This window comes from Madurella fahalii (assembly GCF_045866475.1).
Source record: "Madurella fahalii IFM 68171 DNA, scaffold_4, whole genome shotgun sequence".
In the NCBI taxonomy this organism is placed as follows: domain Eukaryota; kingdom Fungi; phylum Ascomycota; class Sordariomycetes; order Sordariales; genus Madurella; species Madurella fahalii.
Window position 1 is genome coordinate 756,570 of NW_027263974.1, and position 24,615 is coordinate 781,184.

At 54.5% G+C, this 24,615-nt stretch overlaps 11 protein-coding genes across 11 annotated transcripts; 5 read left to right on the forward strand and 6 right to left on the reverse strand.

Annotated features, from left to right (window-relative positions):
* Positions 1 to 123: 123 nt before the first annotated feature.
* On the forward strand, positions 124 to 1,292 carry MFIFM68171_07229 (Rhodopsin domain-containing protein; the record flags this gene model as incomplete). The annotated part of the gene is made up of 3 exons (XM_071062649.1): positions 124 to 313; positions 368 to 830; positions 890 to 1,292. The coding sequence occupies 3 exons, from the start codon at positions 124 to 126 to the stop codon at positions 1,290 to 1,292; spliced, it is 1,056 nt and encodes a 351-aa protein (XP_070918750.1).
* Positions 1,293 to 3,097: 1,805 nt separating this feature from the next.
* On the forward strand, positions 3,098 to 4,360 carry MFIFM68171_07230 (Protein kinase domain-containing protein; the record flags this gene model as incomplete). Its single annotated transcript, XM_071062650.1, has 1 exon — positions 3,098 to 4,360. The coding sequence occupies one exon, from the start codon at positions 3,098 to 3,100 to the stop codon at positions 4,358 to 4,360; it is 1,263 nt and encodes a 420-aa protein (XP_070918751.1).
* Positions 4,361 to 4,694: 334 nt separating this feature from the next.
* Positions 4,695 to 5,937, reverse strand: MFIFM68171_07231 (Putative metallo-beta-lactamase domain protein; the record flags this gene model as incomplete). The annotated part of the gene is made up of 2 exons (XM_071062651.1): positions 4,695 to 5,101; positions 5,196 to 5,937. 2 exons carry the CDS (start codon positions 5,935 to 5,937, stop codon positions 4,695 to 4,697), a joined length of 1,149 nt encoding a protein of 382 aa, XP_070918752.1.
* Positions 5,938 to 6,443: 506 nt separating this feature from the next.
* Positions 6,444 to 7,835, forward strand: MFIFM68171_07232 (FAD/NAD(P)-binding domain-containing protein; the record flags this gene model as incomplete). Its single annotated transcript, XM_071062652.1, has 1 exon — positions 6,444 to 7,835. One exon carries the CDS (start codon positions 6,444 to 6,446, stop codon positions 7,833 to 7,835), a length of 1,392 nt encoding a protein of 463 aa, XP_070918753.1.
* A 645-nt stretch (positions 7,836 to 8,480) lies between these two features.
* On the reverse strand, positions 8,481 to 9,965 carry MFIFM68171_07233 (Conidial pigment biosynthesis protein Ayg1; the record flags this gene model as incomplete). The annotated part of the gene is made up of 5 exons (XM_071062653.1): positions 8,481 to 8,660; positions 8,717 to 9,332; positions 9,423 to 9,527; positions 9,594 to 9,799; positions 9,864 to 9,965. The coding sequence occupies 5 exons, from the start codon at positions 9,963 to 9,965 to the stop codon at positions 8,481 to 8,483; spliced, it is 1,209 nt and encodes a 402-aa protein (XP_070918754.1).
* Positions 9,966 to 10,849: 884 nt separating this feature from the next.
* Positions 10,850 to 12,407, reverse strand: MFIFM68171_07234 (Oxoglutarate iron-dependent oxygenase protein; the record flags this gene model as incomplete). Its single annotated transcript, XM_071062654.1, has 2 exons — positions 10,850 to 11,538; positions 11,603 to 12,407. The coding sequence occupies 2 exons, from the start codon at positions 12,405 to 12,407 to the stop codon at positions 10,850 to 10,852; spliced, it is 1,494 nt and encodes a 497-aa protein (XP_070918755.1).
* Positions 12,408 to 13,280: 873 nt separating this feature from the next.
* Positions 13,281 to 14,729, reverse strand: MFIFM68171_07235 (TauD/TfdA-like domain-containing protein; the record flags this gene model as incomplete). The annotated part of the gene is made up of 4 exons (XM_071062655.1): positions 13,281 to 13,785; positions 13,945 to 14,200; positions 14,299 to 14,514; positions 14,573 to 14,729. 4 exons carry the CDS (start codon positions 14,727 to 14,729, stop codon positions 13,281 to 13,283), a joined length of 1,134 nt encoding a protein of 377 aa, XP_070918756.1.
* Positions 14,730 to 15,775: 1,046 nt separating this feature from the next.
* On the reverse strand, positions 15,776 to 18,128 carry MFIFM68171_07236 (Zn(2)-C6 fungal-type domain-containing protein; the record flags this gene model as incomplete). Its single annotated transcript, XM_071062656.1, has 6 exons — positions 15,776 to 15,873; positions 15,944 to 16,172; positions 16,222 to 16,575; positions 16,637 to 16,783; positions 16,841 to 17,191; positions 17,265 to 18,128. The coding sequence occupies 6 exons, from the start codon at positions 18,126 to 18,128 to the stop codon at positions 15,776 to 15,778; spliced, it is 2,043 nt and encodes a 680-aa protein (XP_070918757.1).
* Positions 18,129 to 18,365: 237 nt separating this feature from the next.
* On the forward strand, positions 18,366 to 19,194 carry MFIFM68171_07237 (N-acetyltransferase domain-containing protein; the record flags this gene model as incomplete). The annotated part of the gene is made up of 2 exons (XM_071062657.1): positions 18,366 to 18,744; positions 18,818 to 19,194. The coding sequence occupies 2 exons, from the start codon at positions 18,366 to 18,368 to the stop codon at positions 19,192 to 19,194; spliced, it is 756 nt and encodes a 251-aa protein (XP_070918758.1).
* A 1,860-nt stretch (positions 19,195 to 21,054) lies between these two features.
* Positions 21,055 to 21,324, reverse strand: MFIFM68171_07238 (uncharacterized protein; the record flags this gene model as incomplete). The annotated part of the gene is made up of 1 exon (XM_071062658.1): positions 21,055 to 21,324. One exon carries the CDS (start codon positions 21,322 to 21,324, stop codon positions 21,055 to 21,057), a length of 270 nt encoding a protein of 89 aa, XP_070918759.1.
* Positions 21,325 to 22,243: 919 nt separating this feature from the next.
* MFIFM68171_07239 (SGNH hydrolase-type esterase domain-containing protein) lies at positions 22,244 to 23,125 on the forward strand (the record flags this gene model as incomplete). Its single annotated transcript, XM_071062659.1, has 3 exons — positions 22,244 to 22,313; positions 22,398 to 22,759; positions 22,832 to 23,125. The coding sequence occupies 3 exons, from the start codon at positions 22,244 to 22,246 to the stop codon at positions 23,123 to 23,125; spliced, it is 726 nt and encodes a 241-aa protein (XP_070918760.1).
* Between the last annotated feature and the right edge of the window lie 1,490 nt (positions 23,126 to 24,615).

The window sequence follows — 24,615 nt, forward strand, 5'->3', positions numbered from 1 at the left end:
TTTGCTCTGGGCATATTACCGCCGGCGAGCCGCCTGCATGGGAGCGCGTTTTCCAGCAAGGGCCGGGCTGTTGTCCCTGCTTCTCGTTATCTTTTTCGAGACACAAATCAAGGATTATTACTGATGGCTTCAAATTCGGAATATGCCGGATACCGGCTCGAAATCCTAGTCAGTATCTTCACCCCGGTCCAGGTTGCCGCTGTAGTCATTCGGTTTTACTCGCGCACACTTACTGTTCGCCCATACACCGCGGATGATTGGCTCGTCATTGCCTCCCTTCTCAGCCAGTTCGTCATGGCGGCCTCTATACTGGGTAGGTGAATCAGCAACAGTCGACTGGCGGGAATAAGACTGACTCCATCCTTAGCCAGTGTCAAGCTAAATGCCATCGGCGACCAAGCCGAGAGCATCGTAGAGACAGACCCCGCGGCGAGCACCAGGTTCTACCAGTTCCTTGTCTTTTGGTCAGTCTGGTACTTGGCCACGTTCTCATTGCCCAAGCTGGCCATCTGCCTGTTGTACCGACGCCTGTTTCCACAACGAGCCGTCTCCATCATCATGTGGCTGACTGCAATTGTCCTGGTTGCCACGGTCATTGCCGGCCTAATTGCCAACCTTGCGGCTTGCAGGCCCTTCGACGCACACTGGGCCCATCCGGAGGTACAGAGAACTCACTGCATCGACAAGGTGCCGCTATTTCTCTGGGTAAACTTCCCCAACATCGTGACCGACATAGTCATGCTCATACTGCCGCTTCCCATCGTGTGGAAACTGCGAATATCATTCCAGCTGAAAGTGGCCCTGACAACCACGTTCTTAATTGGCAGCACGTTCGTCTTTGCCCCACTTCTGTACTCTCTTGAGCGAAGTGGTCTCTGACAGTAAACAGGGGCCTCGCTGCGTCTATATTGCGCTTTCGATCCTTTGCCGACAACAACTCCGCAGTCGAGCTCCTCACCTGGACGCTGCTAGAGCCCGGCATCTACCTCATTTCGGCTTGTCTGTTGATGTGTCGCCCGCTGCTCGACAAGTTCAGCCGGAAGTTTGGCTGGACCAACAATCGTCACTCGGAGCCGTACGCGTCGTCGAACCCGCACAAGCTACGCCGCTCGGTGGAAGACGGCGACGTCCACGACAGTACCACTGCCCTGGAAAGCAATACCACCACTGAGGGCGCGTTAGGGCAACTCTCCGGAAACAATTATAACTCATCAAACAACATTATCGTTACTACAAACATCAACCAGTCTTGGGAGGGTCCGTCGGTACCAACGTCTGACCTGGATAGGTAAGGCAGACAGGTGAATGTAAGGTTAATGGGTACGATTACTGGTTACAATGGCCATGTAGATTACGTTTAGGCAGAGCATCAAGCACGTTAGATAATCGCAGGTGACTCTCCATGAAGCCCCAATTTTCCCAGCTAACGCAGTCCCGTGTACTTAGTAACATTGCAGAGGTTGGATTAGTTACTTTAAGTATCCGAACCACAGCAGCCGACGCCCCTGCAAACCTCAATTTAAAGATCAACGTTATGATAGTGTGCCACTTGGAGGGAGATTTGCTGGAGGGAGCGGCAGTTGAAGTTCACTGCATGAATCCCCTGACAGTTGCCTCCGCTCTTATTGGATTACGCGCAAGTGAGACGCTCAATAGTAAGCCAACTGACCGACCAATTTCGATTTTATCATTGGCCATAGTTTGTTCATCACGGTCTCACAAGCATGCGGCTTAGTGAGCTGCGACACGAACAATGGAACCGTTCCATTCTCGCCAGGGTTTAATCAAGAACTTAGTCAGCCCCCGCTGGAGGCACTGGGCTCTCTGTGATCATCATGCCGCCTGGCCACCGTCTTCAGCGTCAGCGCAGGAGATGTTATATAACCCGTGTGTCGTTGGTGCTATGCCTTGGTAACTCTTCGCTCTCATGCAGGGGCCCCCCTGCTTCACCGTTAAACGCAAAGACTAGGTGTATACTTGTATTAGGTATGGAACCAGGGTCGCAGCTACGAGCTAAATATGCCACGCTAACAAGCCACATAATAAGGCACTACTAGTATTGATTAGCTTCGGAACACGCGGCTCACATCTCGAAATCACCGTATTCAGTGAACTCTGACGCGGGCCGCCGCGGGCTAGCCGGACTTTTCACAACCGCTGAAGCCAACTTGCCAAGGGTAAGCACCGAAAGTCAAGGGGAATGGATACAGTACTCATGAGGTCTGATATATAGTAGAGTGAACATATCCCGAATAGTATGGGCAGGTTCCTGCTAGTAATACTGTATCTCTATTTATTCTTACTAGTGGTAGTTGTATAAAAAGTTCAACCATTGAACTGCTGACATATTCCGCTTCAGCAGCAGCCATGGTGGTCCGATTGATTAACTGCAGTGTGCACAGAGGTAGCGGAAACTCGATATTTGCGGTATTGGCATGCGGCTGCCCGGCGGGACGCTCTCTAGGACTTCCTCGTCAACGGCAAAGATGCCCGTGGTCCCGTCCCCGCAAAACCGTGCAATACTGTCGGGTTCGATGAGTCCCTTGACGACAAGAGTGCCATCAAGACCGGGTCCGGGCACCCTTCCGACAAGGGCCTCTCGAGCTTCGATGTATCCTTCTTTATGAGCAAGGACAAGCTTGGAAAGTGCGGTTCCCAGCCGAGGATGCTCCCTGGGTGTGAGTTAAGACTTTGCTTGCGCATTCAGTCTTCGCTCCCTCGTGCTGCTCGGTCTAAGCAAATCCGAGTTCGCAAAATCTCACGCCAGATCCGTCTCATCTTCGGAACGTGACATGGCGATTTCATCGGGTGCCCCAGAGTTCGTTATTATTCGAAACTTCTCTGTGACTGTACGCCGAGAGCCCTAAGCATAGAACAAAGCGTAAGCTCGCAGCCTGGCGTGAGGGGTAATCGGATCGAGCGAATGAGATGGCAGCCCAATGCCCTAAGTTGAACCTCCGCAACGGTGCTTTGGCCGGATGAACGTTGATTAATTACTCCATCTTGCCTTTCACTTGGTCCCTTGTGCGTCTCGCCTCCCTCAGCGGATAATTAGTCCTGGTCAATAAGTTCATTGCCCACTGAGGGAATATCAAACATGGATTCAACGTCCTCACCCGTCCCCACTGAGGTGGGCAACATAAAATGGCCACCACCATGGGTGCCACCGCCAGACCCCGATAGGCCACCCCTACCCTATCTACCAGGCCTTGTCCTTGATATTACAGAGTACATCCCCCCTGCACCGTACTATAGCGATCAAGGCCGGCCGAAAGGGATATCGCGCGACGCACTTCGTTCGATCACGCATACCGAACTCGTCATCACATATCCGCCCCGTGAATCTGATGCCACCACCGTCATAGCGTTGACGCCCAAGACTGCGACACTCACCATCACCAATCACATTGCTGTGAGAGATGGACGAGGTGCGCAGATCGTCCTCTGCTCCGTTGTCCCACGAGGCCCCGGCCCGAAATGCGAACCATTTACGGCCGTCGCCAAGATCTTTGATCCGCTTTACTACTCTTTTGCGGACAAATATGGCGGATTTCGGGCGGGACCAGTCGACGTCGCCGTAGCCGCCGACGGAAACTACAGCCAGGAGGCTGCGGCATACGAGCATCTCCAACAAGCTGGCGAAACTGGGTCGTTCGCTCCAAAATACTACGGCTCTTGGACATTTTCACTGCCCATCTGCCACAAGGGCGTGATGAGAAACCGGGCCGTTCGCCTGATCTTGATGGAGTATCTCGACGGCCCATGCATGCGTGAATTGTGCAGCGATCCCCGCAGCTTAAGCTATGATGAGGGATATCGTCTGAGTGTTCTGGCCAAACTCCTCGACGGCCATATGCGCTATGCCCAGAAACGACTCAGTCGGCGCGGCCTGCTACTGCCAGAGCACGTTATACTGATCCCCGGACCGGAGTGGACATGTGCACCGCAACCCACGCCGCGGGTGGTGCTCATTGACTATTGTGCCGCGATAGTCGATGAAAGGAGCCCTCGCTATCGCCTCCGCCGCGCCACAGAGCTACCAGTAAATCCTATGTATGCGTTTTGGGCCGGGGACCGTCTCTTGGACTTTGACGGTTGGAGGCCTCAACACTGGAACGGGAACGATCGCCCAGTCCAGGAATGGCTCATGGAAGAATTCGGAGGGGAGAACGTGTCTAAATATTTACCGGTCAGGGAAGGCCTCGAGCTTGCACCTCCAAAGTATTTCGTAGGCGCCGACAGTTTGGACTTTCGTCCACTGTCTGGGAAATACCCCCCGCCGCCCAGGTTCGCCGACTACGTTCCTTCCCGAGGAACTGCGAAGAAGGACAACGAGGGTGACAAAGCTTCGGATAACTGATGAGTCTGAGACTCCTGGGGGCTTCGTGAACTCGGAGGTTCTGACAGGGATCGCGGCCGGTCTGCAAGGTGCGTCGGATGAGAAGCGAGAATCATTTGGGGAACTAGAGTGGAAGATTTGGTCCTTAACGTTGTCCATGGTAAATGCCACCATAGGAGCACTGAATTATGAAATGCTTTGTTGTTAAATTACAGTCCATCGAAGTGCATGGAACTGGCTGTTGATATTCGTACATCTAATCTTAAAGCAGGGAGACGCCACGAGTGACTGTGCAACATGACCTCAAATCTGCGGAATCAAGTCTTGTCAGCGAGCAACCACACTACGCTCTCACCTACCACTCCCCTTGCACACTAACGGGGACCATTAAAACCCTCATCCCCGCCTCATCCGCTTGCGGCAAGTGCCCAGCCCTAATGTTAACCTGCAAACTCTCATGAACCAGTCTCGGCGCAGCCAGCGTCTTGTCCCGCCCGCTCCTTGTAGCCACAAACTCCTCCTCAGTGATCCCGTCCCGGACGTGCTTATTCTTCTCTCGATGCTCGCCCACACTCGCCCACGGCTCCGGGCCACGCTCCCCTTCGGCGGGGTAATCATGCCCCGTCCAGATCCGCACATGGTCCGGCAGCGACAGCAGCATCCTCGCCGAGTGGTATAGCGCGCGGGGGTTGCCGCCGGGGAAGTCGCACCGCGCGGTGCCCAGAGAGGGGTGGAAGAGCAGGTCGCCGCAAAAGACGTTATCTGCACACACCGCCGCAGAAGCATCAGCCCCGGTCCGCTCCTTTTCGGTCCCCCCCCGACTGGACCCTCCCGGAACCTCAATCATACAACTCACCTCCAATCCAGTACCCCACGTGATCCTCCGTATGCCCCGGCAGATGCACCACCCTCCCCTTCAGCCCGCCCACCTCAAACGCCTCATCGTCCTCCCACAGCACGTTAAAAACTCCCGCATACTCCCCCTCCCCGACCCCGTACTTGCCCCCGAAATACTTCTGCACGCCCCCGATCCGCTTCCCGATCCCCACCTTGGGCGGCTCCCCGTCCGCTGCGCCCTGCCGCTGCGCCAGCCGCCGCTGCAGGTAGAACGCGGCCGTCAGGTGGTCGGCGTGCGCGTGCGTCTCGAGGATGTGCGACACGCGGTAGTGGTGGGCGTGGACCAGCGCGAGGAGGGCGTCGGCGGTGGAGGTGGCGATGGTGCGCGTGCAGGGGTTGTAGTCGAGCACCGGGTCGATGATGACGGCGGTGTTGGTTGCCGAGTCGGCGACGACGTACTGGTAGGTGCAAGTCGAGGGTTCGAATACCGGGTGGATGGTGGGCTCCGGGTTGAAGGGGATCGCGGGCGCGGTGCTGTAGCGGGATTTGTGGTGGAGGGCGCGGTGGGGCGTGATGGGAAGCACGGCAGGGGTCGAGCGGATGGGGAGGGCTCGGGACGGTCGGTGGAAGTGACGGGTTTGTCTACTACTAGTGGTGGTGGTGATGGTGATGGCTGTCTTGGCGAGAGGTGCAAGACGGCGGGCTGTTGACTGCCATTTTGGCAGGTTGTCGAGATAGAACGGAACGCGGACTGGGTTCATCATGATTTAGTTTGAATCAATCAGAGAGGGCTGAAGGCAAAAATAGTTAACTTACAGGATCGAATGCGCCTTCGGCCTTTATCGACTGCGGTCTGTTTAAAGTTGTCTCCCGTGATACCCGAGGTCAATCATCGGCGAAGCGGAACCTCCACATTTTAATTATTAAACCCCGGCGGCGACGGACCCAGGCCCGTCATCAGCCCACCGATGGCGCCATTCGTGAAAGACGCCGAGCGAAAGCCTCGACTTCCGATGCCGGGCCCTTCGGCGACCTTCCAGCCTATCGGGATCCAGCCTGGGGACCCAGGATTACCCGTCGGGGGCCGCAAATTCGCTCATTCAGCGTCGCATTCGAGGCGCATTGGACACAGAGCGCGCAGGGCAGCGTCTGAGGTTCCTTTGTCTTGCTTCATAATCATCAACCCCCACAATGCCTCTCAGCTCGCGTGCTCTCACCAACCGCATCTCACAACCGCCTTGACAACCCGTCAGCGACTGCAGTGGTCATGGCCGGCAGCCAATTCATAGCCAAGCGCGCAGTTTGCGCTGCAACCGCTGCCAGACACTCGAGGCCCCTCATCCCCGCCGCGCATCGGACCTTCGCAACAGCGTCTGATCTGCCCGTGAGCCCCGCCACAAACCACAAGGTTGTGGTGGTCGGTGGCGGGTCCGCCGGCTTGACCATCAGCCACCAGCTGCTCCGGTCCGGCAAATTCGCCCAGGACGACATCGCCGTTGTCGATCCCGCGGAATGGCATCACTACCAGCCCGGCTGGACGCTCGTCGGCGGCGGTCTCAAGAAGAAAGAAGACCTCAAGCGACCGCTGCGATCCCTCCTTGACCCCAAACTCCGCCTCTACAACCAAGAACTGACCACCTTCGCTCCTGAGGACAACACCGTCACCCTTGGCGACGGCTCCAAGCTCACCTACGACCAGCTGGTCGTCGCTCCCGGTATCAAGGTCGACATCTCCAGCATCAAAGGCTTGCCCGAGGCCTTGGCCGCCAAGGACTCCAATGTCTCCTGCATCTACACCTACGACACGGTCGACAAGGTCTTCCCGAGCATCCAGGCGCTCCGCAAGGGCCGCGCCATCTTCACGCAACCGGCCGGCGTCCTCAAGTGCGCGGGCGCGCCGCAAAAGATCATGTGGCTCGCGCTCGACCACTGGAAGCGCGCCGGGCTGTACAAGCACACGCCGGGCCATCCGGGGTCGTCGGCCATCGAGGTGACGTTCGCGACGGCGCTGCCCGTCATGTTCGGCGTGCCCAAGTACAGCGCCGCGCTGGAGGCGCTGAGGCAGCAGCGCGGCGTGGAGGGGCTCTTCGCGCACGACCTGGTCGAGATCGTCGACGGGGACAAGGCCGTGTTCGCGCCGGTGGGGGCCGACGCCGCCGCCAAGGACAAGGTCACGAGGCGGTTCGACCTGCTGCACGTCGTCCCCAAGATGGGCGCGCACGCCTTCGTCAAGAACAGCCCCCTCGCGGACGCGGCCGGGTTCGTGGACGTGGACAATGCCACGCTGAGGCACAAGAAGTTTGCGAATGTCTGGTCGGCCGGGGATGCCTCCAGCTTGCCCACGTCCAAGACGGCGGCGGGGATTACCGCGCAGAGTCCGGTGCTCGTGCGGAACCTGCTCAAGGCGATGGACGGCCAGGAGGTGGAGGCCGGGTATGACGGGTACACCTCGTGCCCGCTGCTGACCGGGTACGGGAAGGTGATGCTCGCCGAGTTCAAGTACGGCGGCGTGCCCAAGGAGACGTTTGGCGCGTTGGGCATGGACCAGGCGACGCCGAGACGGGCGTTTTACCATTTGAAGAAGGACTTCTTTCCGTGGGTATATTACAAGCATATGGTCAAGGGAACTTGGGGCGGGCCCAAGGGATGGATTAACTAGGAAATGGCTCTTGTCGACTTGGGCGGCTGCATATATGTAGGGAATACAGGCGTTCTATTTACAGTTCTATAACTTCTCTGGGGTGTTTCTTGGTGTGCGGAGCCGCTGTGGAAGGATCAGCGTCTTTGACAGCGGGGGAGGACCGAAATGTTCTCGGGAGCGGCTCTTTTCATCAGTCCGGAAGCAACGGGAAGGGCGTGTATGTACCTTATCCCTGCACACCTCGCAAATCTACTGAGCACTTCCATTATTATTCGCTCCAGATTCCCCGTTTTCTACTCTTGGCTGTTCATTACCTGCAATTTATCTGGGCAGGCCGTATCATTCGGATGCTGAATGCAAATTGATTAGGTACCCACGTATTTATCCCCTCTTCCAAACTGATGGCGCCCTCTCCGGGTGCGGTATCTGCGGCCATAGAACCATCGCTGGGTCTGTCTCTGTCTGCTCCAGCACTCTCTTGCGCGCGTCTTGCAGACTCTCCCGGCCTCTGTCGAGGGATAACGGATCAACATTAGTCCCTGAACAAAATGACCATAGTCGCAACAAACCCGACGTGAGAGAACTTCAAACAACCTGAACACGCTGAGTAATTATAAATTGGACGCTGATCTCCATCCTGACAACAGGAGTTGCCGTTGACCTTCAATACTTCATCTTGCTCGGCAACATCTTCAACTGATCTATCGCATCGCCCTGCAGCCCCAACAACTCGTGAATCCACCTCAACACCACCACAAAACTCTCCGGCTCTCCCATATGCTTCGTCCCCTTCACCACCCTCGCCATCTTTGGCATCCCATTCTCCAGTGCGACCCACAGATCCTCGATCGGAAAGATCTCATCCCCTCTCTGTTGGCCAACAACACCTTACAGCACACTCTCTGAAGCGTCCCGTCCGCAACAAGCGAGAACCTCCCCTTTGCCTCGGCCGTAAACCTCTCCACATCCGACCCATAGCCAAACTTCTCCGCCAACGCCCCCCTCAAATCAAAAGGATACTCCAGCTGATCCACATGCCTCAACCACCCCTCGTCAAACATGAAATCCGCCCCGCCGCCCAAGCTGACCGCCCCCATCAATCTCTCGGCATGAGTATGCGCCATGCGCAGGGCGTAGTACCCGCCGGTGCTGAAGCCCCAGACGACGACCCGCCTGCCGTCAATCTTCTTCTCCGCGGCGACCCAGTCCAGGACGGAAGACCACTGCCTGTCCGGGGACGTGGGGTCGCGGGCGTCGGCGGGCGAGTCGCCCGTCCCCGGTATCTCGACGACGGCGGTGGCGACGCCCTTGGCTGCGAAGCCCGGCTGCCAGATGGCGAGCTCGGTGCGGTAGCCGTCCAGACCCGTCAGGATGAGGACCAGCGGGGCGGGGTTGGCGGGGGATGCGGATGGCGGGAGGAGGAGATTGATAGGGATGGTGGAGTCGACGGGTTCCGAGGGTGCGAGGGCGTGGGTGTGCGGAATGAGCACTTGATGGATGGGGGTTGGGAGGAGGCTGGTGGTTGATTAATACGTGACATGATTCGGAAGGGGGGAGAGGGGGGGGGGGGTTGAAAGTGTCGGTGGGAGCGGTAGGCGGACGTACGCGGCGCCTTTATAAAAGGCTTCTTTGCCTTTGGTCCAGGCGAGACGCTGTTTTTCTGATCGGGGGATGGGGAAGCGGGCAATGCGGTAGACTGCCGAGCTGCGCCTGCGAGGGGTTAGTGGGAGTTATGTGTTTCAGGGGTTACGTGAATCAGGGAAAAATAATACTGACAGGTAATGCTCGGATGCCTTTCCCAACTCACCAGCCGTTTTGGCCTCTTCAGCAACGCTAGCCAGCTCTTCGGCTTTAGGGAAGAACACTTGAGCATACTCATCCCAGTCGTATGGCTCCTTCAGGCCTTTTGTGATGATGCTCTGCGCCACGGGCTCAAAGTCCTGGATGCAGCCAAACATGAATGGGTAGACGCCCATCTTGCACTTTGACGTGGCATTAGCACTGACATGATCGAATTTAAATCTAGGGACCTTAGGTAGTACTTACAAGTGCCTTCCACTTGGTTTCCCAGAGCTTCTCAAAGGACTCATGGTGCACCGCAGGCTTGTACAGTGCCTCTCCGATATGGTACTCTTTCTGACCTGCCATTTTCGCTTTGAGAGTACCTAGTCTCCGACAGGCAGCTGAGGGCTTGCACGAGACCCAGTGTACATGTGGATGGAGTCTTCGGAGCATGCGTGGGGAAAGCCGGCAGGGTAAATACATTGTTACCTAAGGAGCAGGTAATCGCCTGTTTTAGTCAGCCGATGCCAAACCTAACGGATCTGGAAACGATTCGGTGTTTTAGCAGTGACGGCCGCATGAGCTGGCGTCATTTGTCCCAATACCCCTGACTCCATGGCTACCCGACTAGAACCTCGCATGGAGGAAAACACGCAACTCACATCTACTCGGCACGCGCACGGGCGGCCAAAGCTCGCCGAAGGGCGGCCAAGGCTCGCCGCTTCGCTCGGTCGGCCCGCTCGAGCGCCCGCGCCAGCTGAAGCCGGCGGGGGCTGTCGAATGGCTCGTTGTGGAACGCGTGCCAGGCGGCGGTTGCGGCGGCGGTGGCTCTGTCGGCGGCGGCGGCGACGGACACAATGCGTCCTGATCGAAGTACTGGCCTGGGGTGAAAATACAAGTTAGAACCTTGCCATGTTTGAAATGACAAATGGAAGTAGCTAGAAATGGACGAAACTTACATCGCTGGTGGCTGGTGGTGGTGGTTGTGATGATGGTGATGATGATGGTGATGATGATGGTGATGATGATGGTGATGATGATGGTGATGATGATGGTGATGATGATGGTGATGATGATGGTGATGGTGATGGTGTGAGAAGGAAAAGCAGAAGGGAAGAGGACGAACCAGGAGCGCGGGGGGGGAGAGTGGACGACGGATGGTCACTTCGTCACAAGTTGTGCTTGCTTGAATTGACCTCTATTAGAGAAAGAAAGACCCTCTTGATGGGGAAAGTTGCTCGAATCGCGTGCTACCCTCCTTCCCTCCGTATTTGCCAAAGGGACGCGGGAGCAACTATTGGGCAGGGCAAGCCTAAACAATGGATGGCATCGCCATGGGACTCTATGACGCTGTGCACTCGCTGCTTGCCAATTTGGAGGGCTCCGCATAAGTGATGCTCCGTGGCCACGTATTGCCACGCTTTTACCACGCGAGGGCTGAGCTGCATGTCCCATGTCCCCCGCCAGGTGATGGATGCACGACCCCCGTCTCTATGGTAGATGAATGCACAGGCTTCCCCCTTCATGCCATTCCAGAGGACAAAAGCCTGCAGCTTCGGCATCCTCCGTGCGGTGATGCCAGCTACGTATAGCAAGTCATCAATCCCCTTGCGGCTCTGCGTAGTGTCCCGTAGGAGTTGCGACGTCAGGGCCAGGGATGTTAGGTGATGCCATGTCCAAGAGGAGTTGCAAGCAGCGTGGCCGAAGAAATCCTCGGCGTTGACCATGTAGGCGACCGAGAGTTGCTGAAGTTCGACACTTCTAGCGGCAAACGCCGCAGCAATCCGAGGATCCACAACGCGGGAGAATTCCACCTGCGGCTGCCAGGGCATGAGCTGGCCAGTTGGGAATATCCTCGCCAGGCTTTCGCTGAAATCTTCAAAGACCGACACTCTTTTGAGACTTTGTGGAAGGTGATTCTGTACCAGCTGGAGAAAGTCTGTAACCGGGATTTTAGTTGAATGTGCAAAGTAGGAGTAGGAAAGTTTGGTATCAATGCGTACGCTGGTCGTTAAGCACTCTCCAGTCGCGTTCCCATAGCCGCCATGGCTCGTAGATCATGCGCTCCAAGCCCGGAAGCTTTTTCAGTAAAAGCAGAAGTGAGCTTGGTTGGAGCCAACGACGTAACTGTCGACGTACGACGAAACCAGTGGCGATATCGACGCGAGGAAGGTCTTCCTTAAAATGCAAATCGATGCTTCCGAAGAGCCGTAGCACAGCTGAGCAAGGGGGAGCCGTAATCTGCTGGCCATCAACCCAGCCATGCTGCGTATCGTGCCAGCTGCTGCAGTTAGAAGCTGCGTCTTCGTTATCCTTGTTGTCCGAGGTAAAATAGCAGTTCTTGAACCAGTGCTTCGAGTCGCTGGGAGAGTGCGCGTTGAGCTCCAACGTCAAATCTCTTCGTTCGAGTTCTGGCCCCGATTCCCAGGTGCTGAGGATACGGAACAGCTTCCAAATTCCATTACTGATGATGGAACTGTTACGATCCGACCAGGAAATTGACTCGATCCTTTTGCAAAGGTGACACGAGTATTCCGGTAGCTCAACGTCGAGCCAAATGTGCTGAATGAGCCTCTTCCTCCTCTTGCTCCGCCCAACGACACTCTCGAAATCATCGAGGCAGGGCACTTGTAACTTCAGCTGGCAAAAGTTTTGCTTCTCTATAAAGAGTTGCCATTCTTTGCAGACGGATGCGCAAGAAGCCCAGCCGGGATGCTTTTGCTGTGTGATCGCCTCCAAAATCATGAGGCGAATCTCGGCCGGCAGAGATGTCCAGGAGAAGTAGCCTGACGTCGAGGCACCAAGCATCGTTCCTTGGCACCTAACAAAGCTGTAACAGGTGTTGAGAAAGAAATGCTCACCCTAAGGGAAGTATATCAGAGGCTTAAGAAGTTGTTGGAGGTGGAGGCTTGAAGGGGTGGTTGAATTGCTTGTGGTCATTGGAACGTTGGAAGATGGCTTGTGCTTGGGGCAGATAATTAAGGATCTTCGGCCCGAGCCAATTGCCAGTGACGTAATTAGTCCACATACCGCCGTGCCACCTAATCTTCGTGCCAGCACGGTTTACATACAATTCAGCGACAATTCAATACATTGCATCACGGTCAATTCGAGCCCAAAACCGTTGCAAAAGGCATCAATCAGATCAAATAATTGAGGACAACAGTTATGTATATACTAATAACCTCCACATCCCCTTTTTCCCTCTCCAGAAAACCCTCCTCTGCAACGGCCCATATTCCAGCGCCTTTCAAGGCGCCCACCAAGCTCCCTAATCCAAGAGGCTTACAACAGGCTATATCAGAGGTTCCAGAGATGCACCACATGGCACAGGTCTTTCTTTTCAACAGGCCTTTGACCTTCCTGCGAACCCTAGGTGTCACATTCGGTAAAGCCTAATAGCAAAACAAAATGTGGCAAAAAGCAAGAACAGCAACAACAAACACTACACTGCATAATATGTTAAGGAGAAGGGTGGGATGATGACAAGGAGCAGTGGCTTCATACCTAGCAGAGACGGCACAGAAGCCCCGTCCATTACCTTGGCGGTACAACTCGAGCTGATTGACAAAAGAACTCTCATGCATGTAGAAAGCAAAGAAAGAGAAGCAGGTTTGCACATTCTCACTTGATCACGTCACCCAGACGACCGGCAGTTTAGCGCCACGCAGACCCAACCCATCAGTCATGGCAGTCGTTCCCGGAGACGCCCATCTGCTTGACGCGCATGCCGCGCGGTATTGCATCCCACTCCTCCCCGGTGTAAAGGCCCTGGCTGGGCGGGTCCAGGTCAAAGTTATCGGCGAGGTTCCGCTGCAGCGCAGGGGCCGAGTTCCAGCCCTTTTCGGTATCGTGCAACCACAGACGCATGAGGTAGCGTTGCTTGAGGACGTCGTCGGGGGAGTCGACAAAGGAGGATCGCGCGTGCAGCAGGGAAAAGTTGTTGAGGAATAGCATGTCGCCCGCCTGGGGCGTGATGCGGAGGCTGACGCGGACCGCGGCCTCCTGGACTGCGCGCAGCGCCGCCCGCTTCTCCTCCGAGAGGGTGGGGGCCCCAGGCAAGGAGAATGGGGCCTTGGGGTTGGCACCTAGGAAGGTTCCCGCCAGATTGACCTGCAGCTTGCCCCCGTCGAAGCCGATGAGGGGCCTGTTGTAGGTCCTCACGATCTCCTCGTCCGGCGCGGGGCTGTGTGCGATGGCAAGGTCGCGCGTCAGCTTGCCTAGGTAAATATCTTCCCACTAGTCCGGGGACTCCATGATTCCTCGTAACGATGGAGTGGATGCACTCCCGTGATCCCAAAAAAAAAGGGGAGGGGGAGGGGGAAGAAGGAGTGGTGTAACTTGCCGGTGAGCTCTCTCCCAGTACCAGTTCTCAGAGAGAAGCCTCAGGACCTCGGGGTTACAGTCCATGAGGTCATTGTAGATCGATACAATAGAGGCGATGAACTGATCTCCTCCCTCGAGCGGGAGGCTCTGGATAAACATTGACAGGATGTCGCCCGTGTCGACATCAGTATGGAAAGACATCGGGACAGCAAGCTCCAGCGGCTTCAATTCCTCAACCGCGGCCTCTGGAGCACGGGATCTATCGCGAATATGGTCTATCGTGTAGAACGCATTGCCAAAACCATGGATTAGTCGAGCAGAACATCGATAACAGTGATCGAGAGGAGAAAAGGGACAATCAAAACCATCCCACCAATGTTTCTCGCCCGCTTATCCGCAACGTAACTCGTGATGCCGGCGTAAAGTACGACGTTTTCCGCCTCGGTGTAAGACGCCGGATTAAGGCCACGAAGTCGATGGAAGCCCCTGCCATTGTAGACATGATCGGTGATGGCATTGAGTCGCTTAGCTAGACCGTCGGATAGGGGAAAAGTCCTCGGGCTCACAAGGCCCCGGGCAAGCCCGAGCCCTATTGTAGCCACGAAGTTAGCAACCCATCGTATATGATTAGAGGCATTAGGGTCAACCTAAGAAGTGTTTGACGGCTGCATTGATCTCCGCAACATCATCCGTTGTGAGGTAGTCGGTGAAGTCATCTTCCGACTCAAAGTCGGCTCCAGTCCAAGCAAGATCGCCCGAGATGTTCTCCGGAAAATCGAGGACTAGAAGGGGAAATGATTCCATGTTGGCGGTCCTGTAGATGGCAAACCCGGAGGGGATCTGGTACTTTTGACTAGGTCTGGTTGGCCGGGAAAAGTATAAAGCGCGTAATCAATAAGCACGCAATCCAACGTGGGACTCCCCAAGGACTGCGAGTACGGTCAGAGCGGGGGATTAGGAAAACAGGAACAGGTGGGTATAAATGATTTATAGAAACCTTGGCATCTAATTAATCATTAGAGGCGCTACCTTTCGACGCGAGTAGTCAAGGGATCAAGGACCATTTCTAGGTAGGTGAATAAGTACCTTAAATGTCCACTTGATTAGCCTACGTATCCCCTTCACAGACGGGAGGGAAGAAGGCGGTAAGCCTTGTTTCGTGAATTCCCGCACACCCCCCAATCTGCTGGGCGCACAGAAAGCCTCAATTTCTCCAGTCCATCCCAAGTTGGTCTCTACCCGCATAAAAGGGCTGTAAAGTGCATCGCAAGTTCTGCACTTTCGCTCGATTTCCGGGGCATCCAGCGAATAGCACATGGGCCCTTACACCCTCAAGAACGCAATGGCATGTCCTTGTGACAGTTCGTACGACCACACTTCGGTAGTTACAACACACTGAGCGGTTTCCGCAACTGAAGAGGAAGACAAAAGGTCGCGGTGCCAAGGATATGCCTGCTGCAGGGCGAGGCTTTCCCTGACAAATCTTTTGCCGTCATATCCGAAGAGATATACTATTGGACAGCTTCGGAGGTTTGACAAAGTGCGGAAAATGAGCTGATAGGCTAATCTATTAATGCTAGTGGCAAACGGAGGGGTTCAATGTTATACTGGATGCCCTCTTGCGGCTGTGTAGGGGGCCTGCTATGCATCCGCTAACGAACTCTTTTATCTGGCCGAAGCCTTACGTTAGCAATTTATCAGCCCGAATTGGCGGAGAAAGCGGGATATTGCTCGGACCGAGTTGAAACAAGGGGTTGATGACATGAACAAGCTGCGGTGATAGCCAGGAATCGTCCTACGTACCTAGTTCTCTGAATACTAGCCTCCAGCCATGATCCATCGTCCGGTACTCACTCCATGTCATCCATGTACAACTGGGATATCCATACCAATGGCTTTGCCGAGGAGTTGTCCAGGTCTTGTTGACATGCGTCTCGAAGCTCAAATTCTAAGTCTCAATCAGTAACCCCTGCTTCGACTAAGTAGACTTCGCCGTCTTTTATTGAAACGACACTTACGTCGACTTTTGATAACCTCCGCCAAACTACGGACGTAACTGATTGCGTCTTCATCTAGACGGCAATTCTGGCGCATGTCCCTCGCATGCTCGTCGTTCCAGGTCGATGCGAATGGAATCATGCCCTTGAGGATGGCCCGATAGTGATAGATCAATATCTTGGCTGAATACTCCCACTCCTTGATCATGGTTAACCCTGTTGAGTGTACCTGGGAAAGCAAGCTGCCACCCTAGAGCCGTGTTAGTGGATGAGGTGCAAATATTTGTGGCTCAGCACACCTGTGACTCAAACCGTCGTAAGATATCGATTTGTCGCGCATGGACCGTCTCTAGGCTGGAGAGTAACACGAAGGTGGTGAGATAAACCTCGTACCATCCATTGCGCACATTCTGAGAGAAGATCAACGTCTTCAGCCGACGAACGATTTGTTTCATGCAGTCAAGCATGTGGCGGATTGCTAAGTAGTCAACTTGGTAGTCAAGTACGGCTGGTATCGGTAATCCTCCACCGACCGAAAGCCGGTCATCCCCGAAATATGGGAGATCGAGAACATTAGCGCCGGTCATGACCATTCTCGTCCGCGAGAAGTAGCTTGCCGCCCTGATACTAAGGGCTACGGAGACTGCGGAGTCCTATAACTGATGAGCTAGAATACTCGCCACTAAGACGAGAATGTTCATGGCGAAAACCTACTGGATATATCGAAGAGTATCGTATTGCCTCGGCAAAGCTAAGTTTCAGAATCTGGTCGTCAACTCCGTCCAAACTCTCGTCAAGCAGTGCCGTTTTCGTGCTCGCAAGATACTCTGTCATCTCGGTTAAGCCAGTATCCAGATCATACTGGCAAGAGCAATCAGTTTAGGTACGACAATATTGCGTAGCAGAAGATGCTCTTACGCATGTAAAGGGCGAGGACTGAAGAGTGATAACATCTCCAGTACTAATTGTCCATGGTTCCACTAAAACATCCCACGTATAAGGAATGAACTTGCGGCACTGGATAACGAGGTTCGCGTTGCTAGCTCTGATGGCGGCTTTGAATGGATAGAATAGCGTCACATGCCTCACAAGGGTGTCTTCGGACGCCCATCGAGGAACCATAGGCTCTGACCGAATTTTTCCGGCCCTAGCATTGCCTGCACGGAAAGCGATGACATTGTTGAGTGGTTCCCTGTAGCAAGGTTGTCTGAAAACCTTTGCAGTGTTCGAAACGGCAATGCATCGGCCGCAGGGTGTGTTCTCGTCACACTGCATGTCCACGTCAGCATATTGTAGTGTATATCCGTTTTCTACCTTGTCATCAGGAGATTCTGCGACTTACAGATTCTTTGTAGATTCTACATCGTAAGCATGCGCCAGCCCTTCTCACTGACTTGATCTTCTTCCTCCCAGCCTGTGTATTTTGTTTCCGCTTGCCTAGTACAGGCAGCACAGCGGAAGTCCTTTGCAGGGCATCTGAACCGGTGGACGAATCTTTCGTAGGCGATTTGGGCAGAATGGGCCGCATGGTGAAGCAGTTGAATGCGGGCGCGTCCAGCGCACTTGTTTGATTGGACACCCGCGACGGTGACGACAATGACGAGGACTGAACCTCGACGATTTCAGCACCCTGGTGACTCGGCGACCCTTGGGATTGCGCTAGCTCCGGATGTTTTGTGGGTGGAGTTCGTTGAACTGTGGCGGTCGCAACTACTTGACTGGACTCGGCGGCGGCCCTGTTCTCGGAGACGGAGGGGGCCGAAGAGCCGCCAGATGGTAGACCCAGTCCGACAGGCGGCGACCCGAGAATAGCTGGACCTAGGGGATCGGCAGCCGGGGTTGAGATACTTAGCACAGACATAGCTGATGATGGTAGGGGCGTCAGGACCACCATGCCGTCGTCAGAGCTCGACTCAGCCATTGCGTTCGGCCGAGCCTGCAGAGTGATCGCTGCGTCGAGATCGATGGATGAAGAATGTCTAGATGGGGGTGCGTCAACTACAAGATGAGGGCCATCGCCCCCATCTAAGAGTCCAAGCAGGTCGTTGCCCGGGTCCAGCGGCCAAGTTACCGGTTCGGCAAATGCATTCCAATCCACGAACTCGAAGTCGGACCAGGTGTGCAAATCGGACTCGGCCGGCAACGGTCCCGAGGGCGCCGCCTGCGAAGAGGAACCTTCCATGGTATCACCGGTATCGCGTGTCATGGTGTGCCGTTTGCGTCTTTGACACGGCATGATGGCGAAGGTGAAAGAGCGTGGTGTTGCTGCCTGAGACAACCCGGGCGGGGTGGTCTCTTCGCCGGTCGGACGCTGGTTGGCTGGCTTGGTGAGCCAGCCTTATCCGCACCTCCTCGGCAATGCCCAAACCTGGTGCCGCATAAGAGCTGCCTGATCCGTGCAGGACCACGTTCCTCTGAAATTCTTGAGATCACCATCTTGACCATGGCTTCCCACCCCCCTAGCCTTGGCGACCTGCGCGTCGCAACCCCGGCCGATGTGCTTCGCATTGGAATCGTAGCCACTGCAGGCTTCCGATACTCACCAATCTTCAGATGGGAACGTCCACACCATGAGCAGTACCCCGAAGACACCCTCCTGTCGTATCGCACGCAGTTTCAAAATGCCATGAAAAGCGACGACTTCATCGTTTTGGTGCAAGAAGATGCGTACGATCCTCAGGAGAACGACAAAACAGATGCAGTCATTCCTAGCGACAACGGTTGGGAACTTCCCGAGGCGGGGGCTAAGGTCGTTGTCGGTGTCATCACCATCAAGCTGGAGCCCGACTCGACACGTAAGGGACAGATGAAGGACCATCGAGGTAACCAACGCAGAGCCTCTTTCCAACTTGGTGTGTTGAGCTCTTGACAAATAACTGGTGTTTTAACTTGTAGGTTCTTATCCCAACCTTCCCGACAACCCTGGTCGAGACTTGAACCGCCAACACTACGACTCGTGGGGGGCGCTTGTTGGCGCTACCCGGAAGCAGAACAAGCTGGATGGTGATTCGATCGTTGGGATGGTAGTTGTCCACCCCGCCTACTGGAGACGGGGCCACGGAACTCGCTTGGCGGCGTGGGCAAGAGACCTGTCCAGGCTTGACCAAGTTCCTCAATGCGTTAGTTCGGCTCCTATGTCACAAGGAATATTTGAGTCGTTAGGGTTTCAAAAAGTTTGCACCATCAGGGCCGAAGGGGACGAGGATGACCTAGAAGGTGTAAGCACCGAGCTGATGGAATTTGGGCGAGTCGCTGCTTTGGACAATGTTTAGGAGCGTTCTCACTGCCACGATGCCGAAGCGCCTACACAAGGACGCTTTCATGCGCATCTAAATTACAGATCTGAGACGATATAATTTTATCCTTCTCATGCCGTGAAATCCCTTCCTGTGCGGTAGTGATATCAACAGCTATCCAAACCACAAACCACAAACCACGAAGAGATTCAAGCAAAGAAAATAAGATTGCCCCGTAGCCTCTATCCAAAAAGAAAAAGAAAAAAAGAAAAGAAAAAACATGTTCGAGGAACCTCATGTGACAGTAGTGACAGGTCTGACTCCAGTATACCCGGATGCGTTGCCACGTCTACCTAGTGTGCAAATCCCTACACCTCCAGGTCCCACCGGCGCCCGTTCCCCAAGGAGAACAGTACCAATTTTGACTACAAATTTAGTTCCGTCAACGACAGCCTTGAGTCCTACCTCAAAAACTAGCATCAGTCTCGTGGCCCGGACCCACCTATTCTATCATGACACCTGGACTGGTACGAACTTGCCTTGTTCTTGTCAAACGCGAGCGACTCCGCCCAAATGCGCTCGTGGACATGTGCATCAGTGCTAGCTTTAAGATAGCGCTTCATCATGCAAGGCAAATCAGCCGCCTTGGTGCCACCTGTGTGCGGCTGCGCAGGCTGGATTGACCGGCACATCTCGGCGTCGGAATAATCAGAAGGCCATACGTCGAGACTATCGGCTTGACTGGTGGTGGTGGGGACCTGGTCCTTAGCTGCTGCACCTCTTCTGTCGGTCGGGTCCGAGGCGGGTACCATTTTTGTGACCACGTTTTTGCAAGAGCCGTTTGTGCTTGGTTAAGGTTTGGGACACTGTGGTGCAGTCGATGTAGGCGCAAGTGGATCGGTTGGTTTATGGCTTGAAAGACTTGGTTGGGAGGTATGGCGCCACTCCGAGTCGGGATTGCAAAAGACGTAGGAATTCATTTTTATACTTATGATAACAGGTGCGAAAGTATGAAGGTGAACGCCGGTGGGGAGCGTAGATGCCCAGCCCGGTGGTGTTGAGGACCACACGCCGGTCGAGAAGCAGCCAATCAGACCGCGCCAAGAGTGCGTCACACCTGATTGCAAAAGCTCAGCGTGGCAACCACCGCCTCATATGCACACCTCCATCGCGGAACTGCCAACGACTCTCCATCCATACAATTTGTAAGAGGGCATATTTCTCCGGGTATGTGCAAACCATGGCACGGCCCCCCAGCTGAGACAAGATGTGCAGTATATTTGATACTATCGAGTAATCGTCTGTTCCGCTTTACCATGGCTTACCTAGCTCACCCAGCTCACCTGGGGACCGTGGGTGAGCCCCAAGGAGCACTAAACACAAAATGCCAGGCATTCTATTGCCAATCCCTCCTCCAACGGGGAGCCGATCCCAGACACTCCGGCGTGCACGCACCTATCAGCCCCGTTGTGTGATCATGGTAGCTCAGGCCGTGTCATTCCAGCTCTGGCGAAGAGTACAGCTGATTTCAAGCTAAAGTCCACGCAGCTGTTATCGGCCGCAGGTTGTATAGCCGCTTATTACCGCAAGAGCGAGTACGAGGACATAATCTCCAACAAACATTCTGCGTCACTTTTTCTTTTCGTCCTTTGTCACGGCCGGATGTGACATAACTCCAAAGAATGTAGCGTGTTGATTTATTACGACTTCGCCCTGTGTTGGCATCGAGAGATCTCATTTCCGTATCTCAAAATCGATGTTTTAGGTCTAGTTTGCCAAGCCGATGTTGACTGGTCCAGCCACGTGAGAAACCCAGAGGCCAACATTAGGACGGGAACTGACAGTCACATGAAGATCCATCTCCTCCCCCATGGTGGAATACACCCCACACGACGTTCACCTCGTTTCCAGTGCCGAAATGATTACAACAATGCCGAGCATCAAGGTATCCGACACGCACAAGATGACCTTATACCACGTCTTGGCAATGCACAGGATCACGGTCGACCTGCACAACCCGCACGCCGAGTAGTACATGTACACGACTAGCATCACTAGGAACGAGATGGGTCCGTTGATGGCCGAGAGGTAGTTGGTCAGCGGATACATCCAACCCGTCTGCCAAGGCCCAAGTAGTGCGTAGAGTAGGTTTAGTGCCCAGTACATGGCGAGGGGCGCGATGTAGACGGCTCGAAAGATGCAAAATAGTCCTAGAGCTCGGTTGGAACGAAAGATGGAGCTAGGTCACCTGAGGTATAATTATATTGGAATCTGATGATTAGGAGCAGGGACAGGGCGCAGGGACTCGTGATTGGGACTTTTCATTCTATCCATTATAATCCTACCCGCCACAGCGGCTGTCGCCGTCATCACCGGCTGCAGCAGCGGTATTGGGGAGAACCTCGCACTGGCCCTCGCCGCTCTGTGCGTCACCGTAGCCCCAACCGGCCGCCGCACCGAATTCCTGGAGCACCTGAGGAAGAAGATATTGGAGCTGTATGCAACGTCGAACAATGGAAAAGCAACCAATTTAAGCCCGTTCTCAAAAGCACAATACACCCTCCATCTTGCAGAACTCCTGCCGAAAGCTGCTTATAGCCTAATCTTGCAGAAATGTGTACTTGGGTATGAAAGATCTCTCTCATGCTTGGAATCTCGGTCTTGCTGCTTAGGCATCTGCCTCGGCCTGTTTCTCATGCATCTCTTTGGCAGCGTGATAGTCGGCGTAATGGATGATGGTTTGTGTGGGGCATTCTTGTCGCCTGGTATAAACCCATTAACCCTACTGGCGCGCCTCTGAAGACGTTGCCCTTGAATATTATCCGCCAGTTCTATAATTGTACCCAGAGCAAGCTCGCCTTGGCTTCCTTGGTTGAGAGACACTAAGGTGTATGTGCAAAGGCAATGATTGTAATTAGCCGGTTGCTACATTGACTATACGCGATATGGCAACCTCTGCCGCCAGCATTCCAGGGTTGGCAAGTATAAATGACGACCACAACGCAGCCCTGCATGATGGGCTCGCACGACGGTCTGCTTGTTTTAGGACTACAGGTTCGAATTCTAGTCTGGGCTCTTCGTAATCATGAAGCCTTTCGCTTTTACGGTCGTTGCCGGGCTCGCCGCCACTACATGTGCGCAGAAGGTCAAAGTTTGTGAGTGGCCCACCTCAAGACTGCTCGTTGTAGTTGGCGGTCGGGAACTTGAAGTTGACATTGCCGGGCATGGATGAAAAACAGTGCTGCTCGGCGACTCCATTACTGAGCTCACCTGTTGGAGACCTCTGGTGTGGAACCAAATCACGTCTGCCGGGCTGGCGAGCAGTGTCGACTTCGTTGGCAGCATGAGCAACCTCCAAGGGAAGTGCTCAAGGCCGTCGGGCTTTGATCCTAATCACGAAGGCCATTCGGGCTGGCAGGCGTACGACATTGCCAGGAACAACATCGTGGGCTGGGTCCAGAACACCAAGCCCGACATCGTTCAGTTCATGCTCGGCACCAACGACGTCAACATCGGCAAGCGGAACTTCCAGAGCATCCTCGATTCGTACACGACAATGCTCAATGCCATGCGCGCCGCAAACCCGAGGGTCAAGGTTATCGTAAGTCGTAGCACTGCTTAACCCACAACTCTCTCTCATCTTCTGGGTCAAATGCCGACGTACGTCTTCTAGGTGGACAAACTGATCCCTACAAGCTGGAGCGACACGACGATTGAAGCCCTCAACAATGCCATACCCGGCTGGGTACAGGCGCGCACCACGTCGGAATCGCCCATCGTCATTGCTGACTGTTCACGGGCTGCCGGCTACACCAATGCAATGCTACAGGGTGACGGCGTTCACCCCAATGACCTGGGTGATCAGTTTATCGCAAAGCAGATTGGTCCCAAGCTGCTACAGTTCATCAACGACATTCAAGGCGGCACTGGCAACTCATCCGCCACAGCGACCACGGGGCAATCTTAGGGACAAGCACGACAAGTTGCCAGCCGACATAGGGAAAGCTGCGCCGCTGTATGGGGGCGATGCGCTAGTCAGGGCTGGGCGGGCCCAACGTGCTGTTCGCAGGGCACACGCAAGTTTTTCAACGATTGGTACTTCCAATGTCTCTGGGGATCTACTACTACAAGGTGAACAAATCATTCGTCATATGCAGGCGTTGCCTGGGGTCTCCGCCTTTGGAGCCCGAAGGCGGCGAAAAGGTCCGACATCTGGCAACGATGTCTCTCAAAAGCTGGTCTTGACCTGTGGTCTGCTGCTAGACCCTTGGCGAGCTTGCTCTAGCTCCTAGTTGGTCGGGTAGGGGATACAGCTTGGGAGCAAGATTTCCTGTGTCCATATTTCACGATACATAAGGTACCTTACATAACAGAGGTAAATATTGCAATCAGTACTGTCCCTCCCGATGATATCTAGAGGAACGAATGAAGCGGTGTGGGAAAGAGGAATTGTCGTTCGGCCTTCTAGCCCTTTGCGGTGACGACCTCTCTGGGCTCCGGCGGCAGCTCGCCGTCAACATCCGCAGCTTAGACCTTTCATTTTCAGCCACTCCAAGGAGCCCCCTCACACATCTCTTTCGGTTATAGCAGCGCTACGTGGCCACTGCCTAAAAAGAATACTGCCCTTCCTAACTCTAAACAATTGTGTATTAGGGAAATGCCCATGGGTCCCCAGGTGGATTGTGCTATTCCCAATTTAGCGAGGACACAATAGAACCCTTGTTGTTTGTTGTCCACACCACCAGCGGCCGCGGCTGGAAGTAGCAGCCTTTTAGTCCTTGCTGTTGCTAGAGCCAGAAACAGCTTCCGAAGGAAAAACCTGGGTGTAGGGGATAGAATACTCTGGGGAGTCTAGCCAAAGAGCTGCTTCCGGATCTAGAAAAGGCGGGTTCCGTGCGATAGCGCTTGCTGTCTGTAAATCATTTCTAGGGATGTAAGGGCACGATCCTTGGAATATCTGTCCCTGTTGGATGACTGCGCGTTAGAAGCCACCCTTGGAACATAACGGTCGGAGTTGATGATATCGCTATGGCCCTCGAGCGTTTGTAGGCAAGTGCTCCAATTGTCTGCAATGGCTGGTGATTGGATGATCCATTGACGCTCCATGTTTTCAAGCTAATTCCTTATTATACTGCGGGTTTGGCTGAACACAAGTGCTGAAACGCACAGGTGAAGAGACATTATATCGATGATCGACCTCTCAGTGTCTTGTGTGCTTGAGGGCATGTCCTTTCTCGTGAAAGCTTTGAGCTGGAAACTGCTTTACCATAGGGCACAAACAATTCAGCCCAGTGAGCAAGGGTAACTACAGGGAACCCCTGCTTTAGCTAGAGTCAGAATTGTGCTCTTAAGAGTGACACCATGTACATGTGCGATGCGTACACGTATTTGGATATCTACAGGAACAATGAGTACGGGTTGCGGGCGAGTATTTATGGGAACAAGGAGATGTTGACG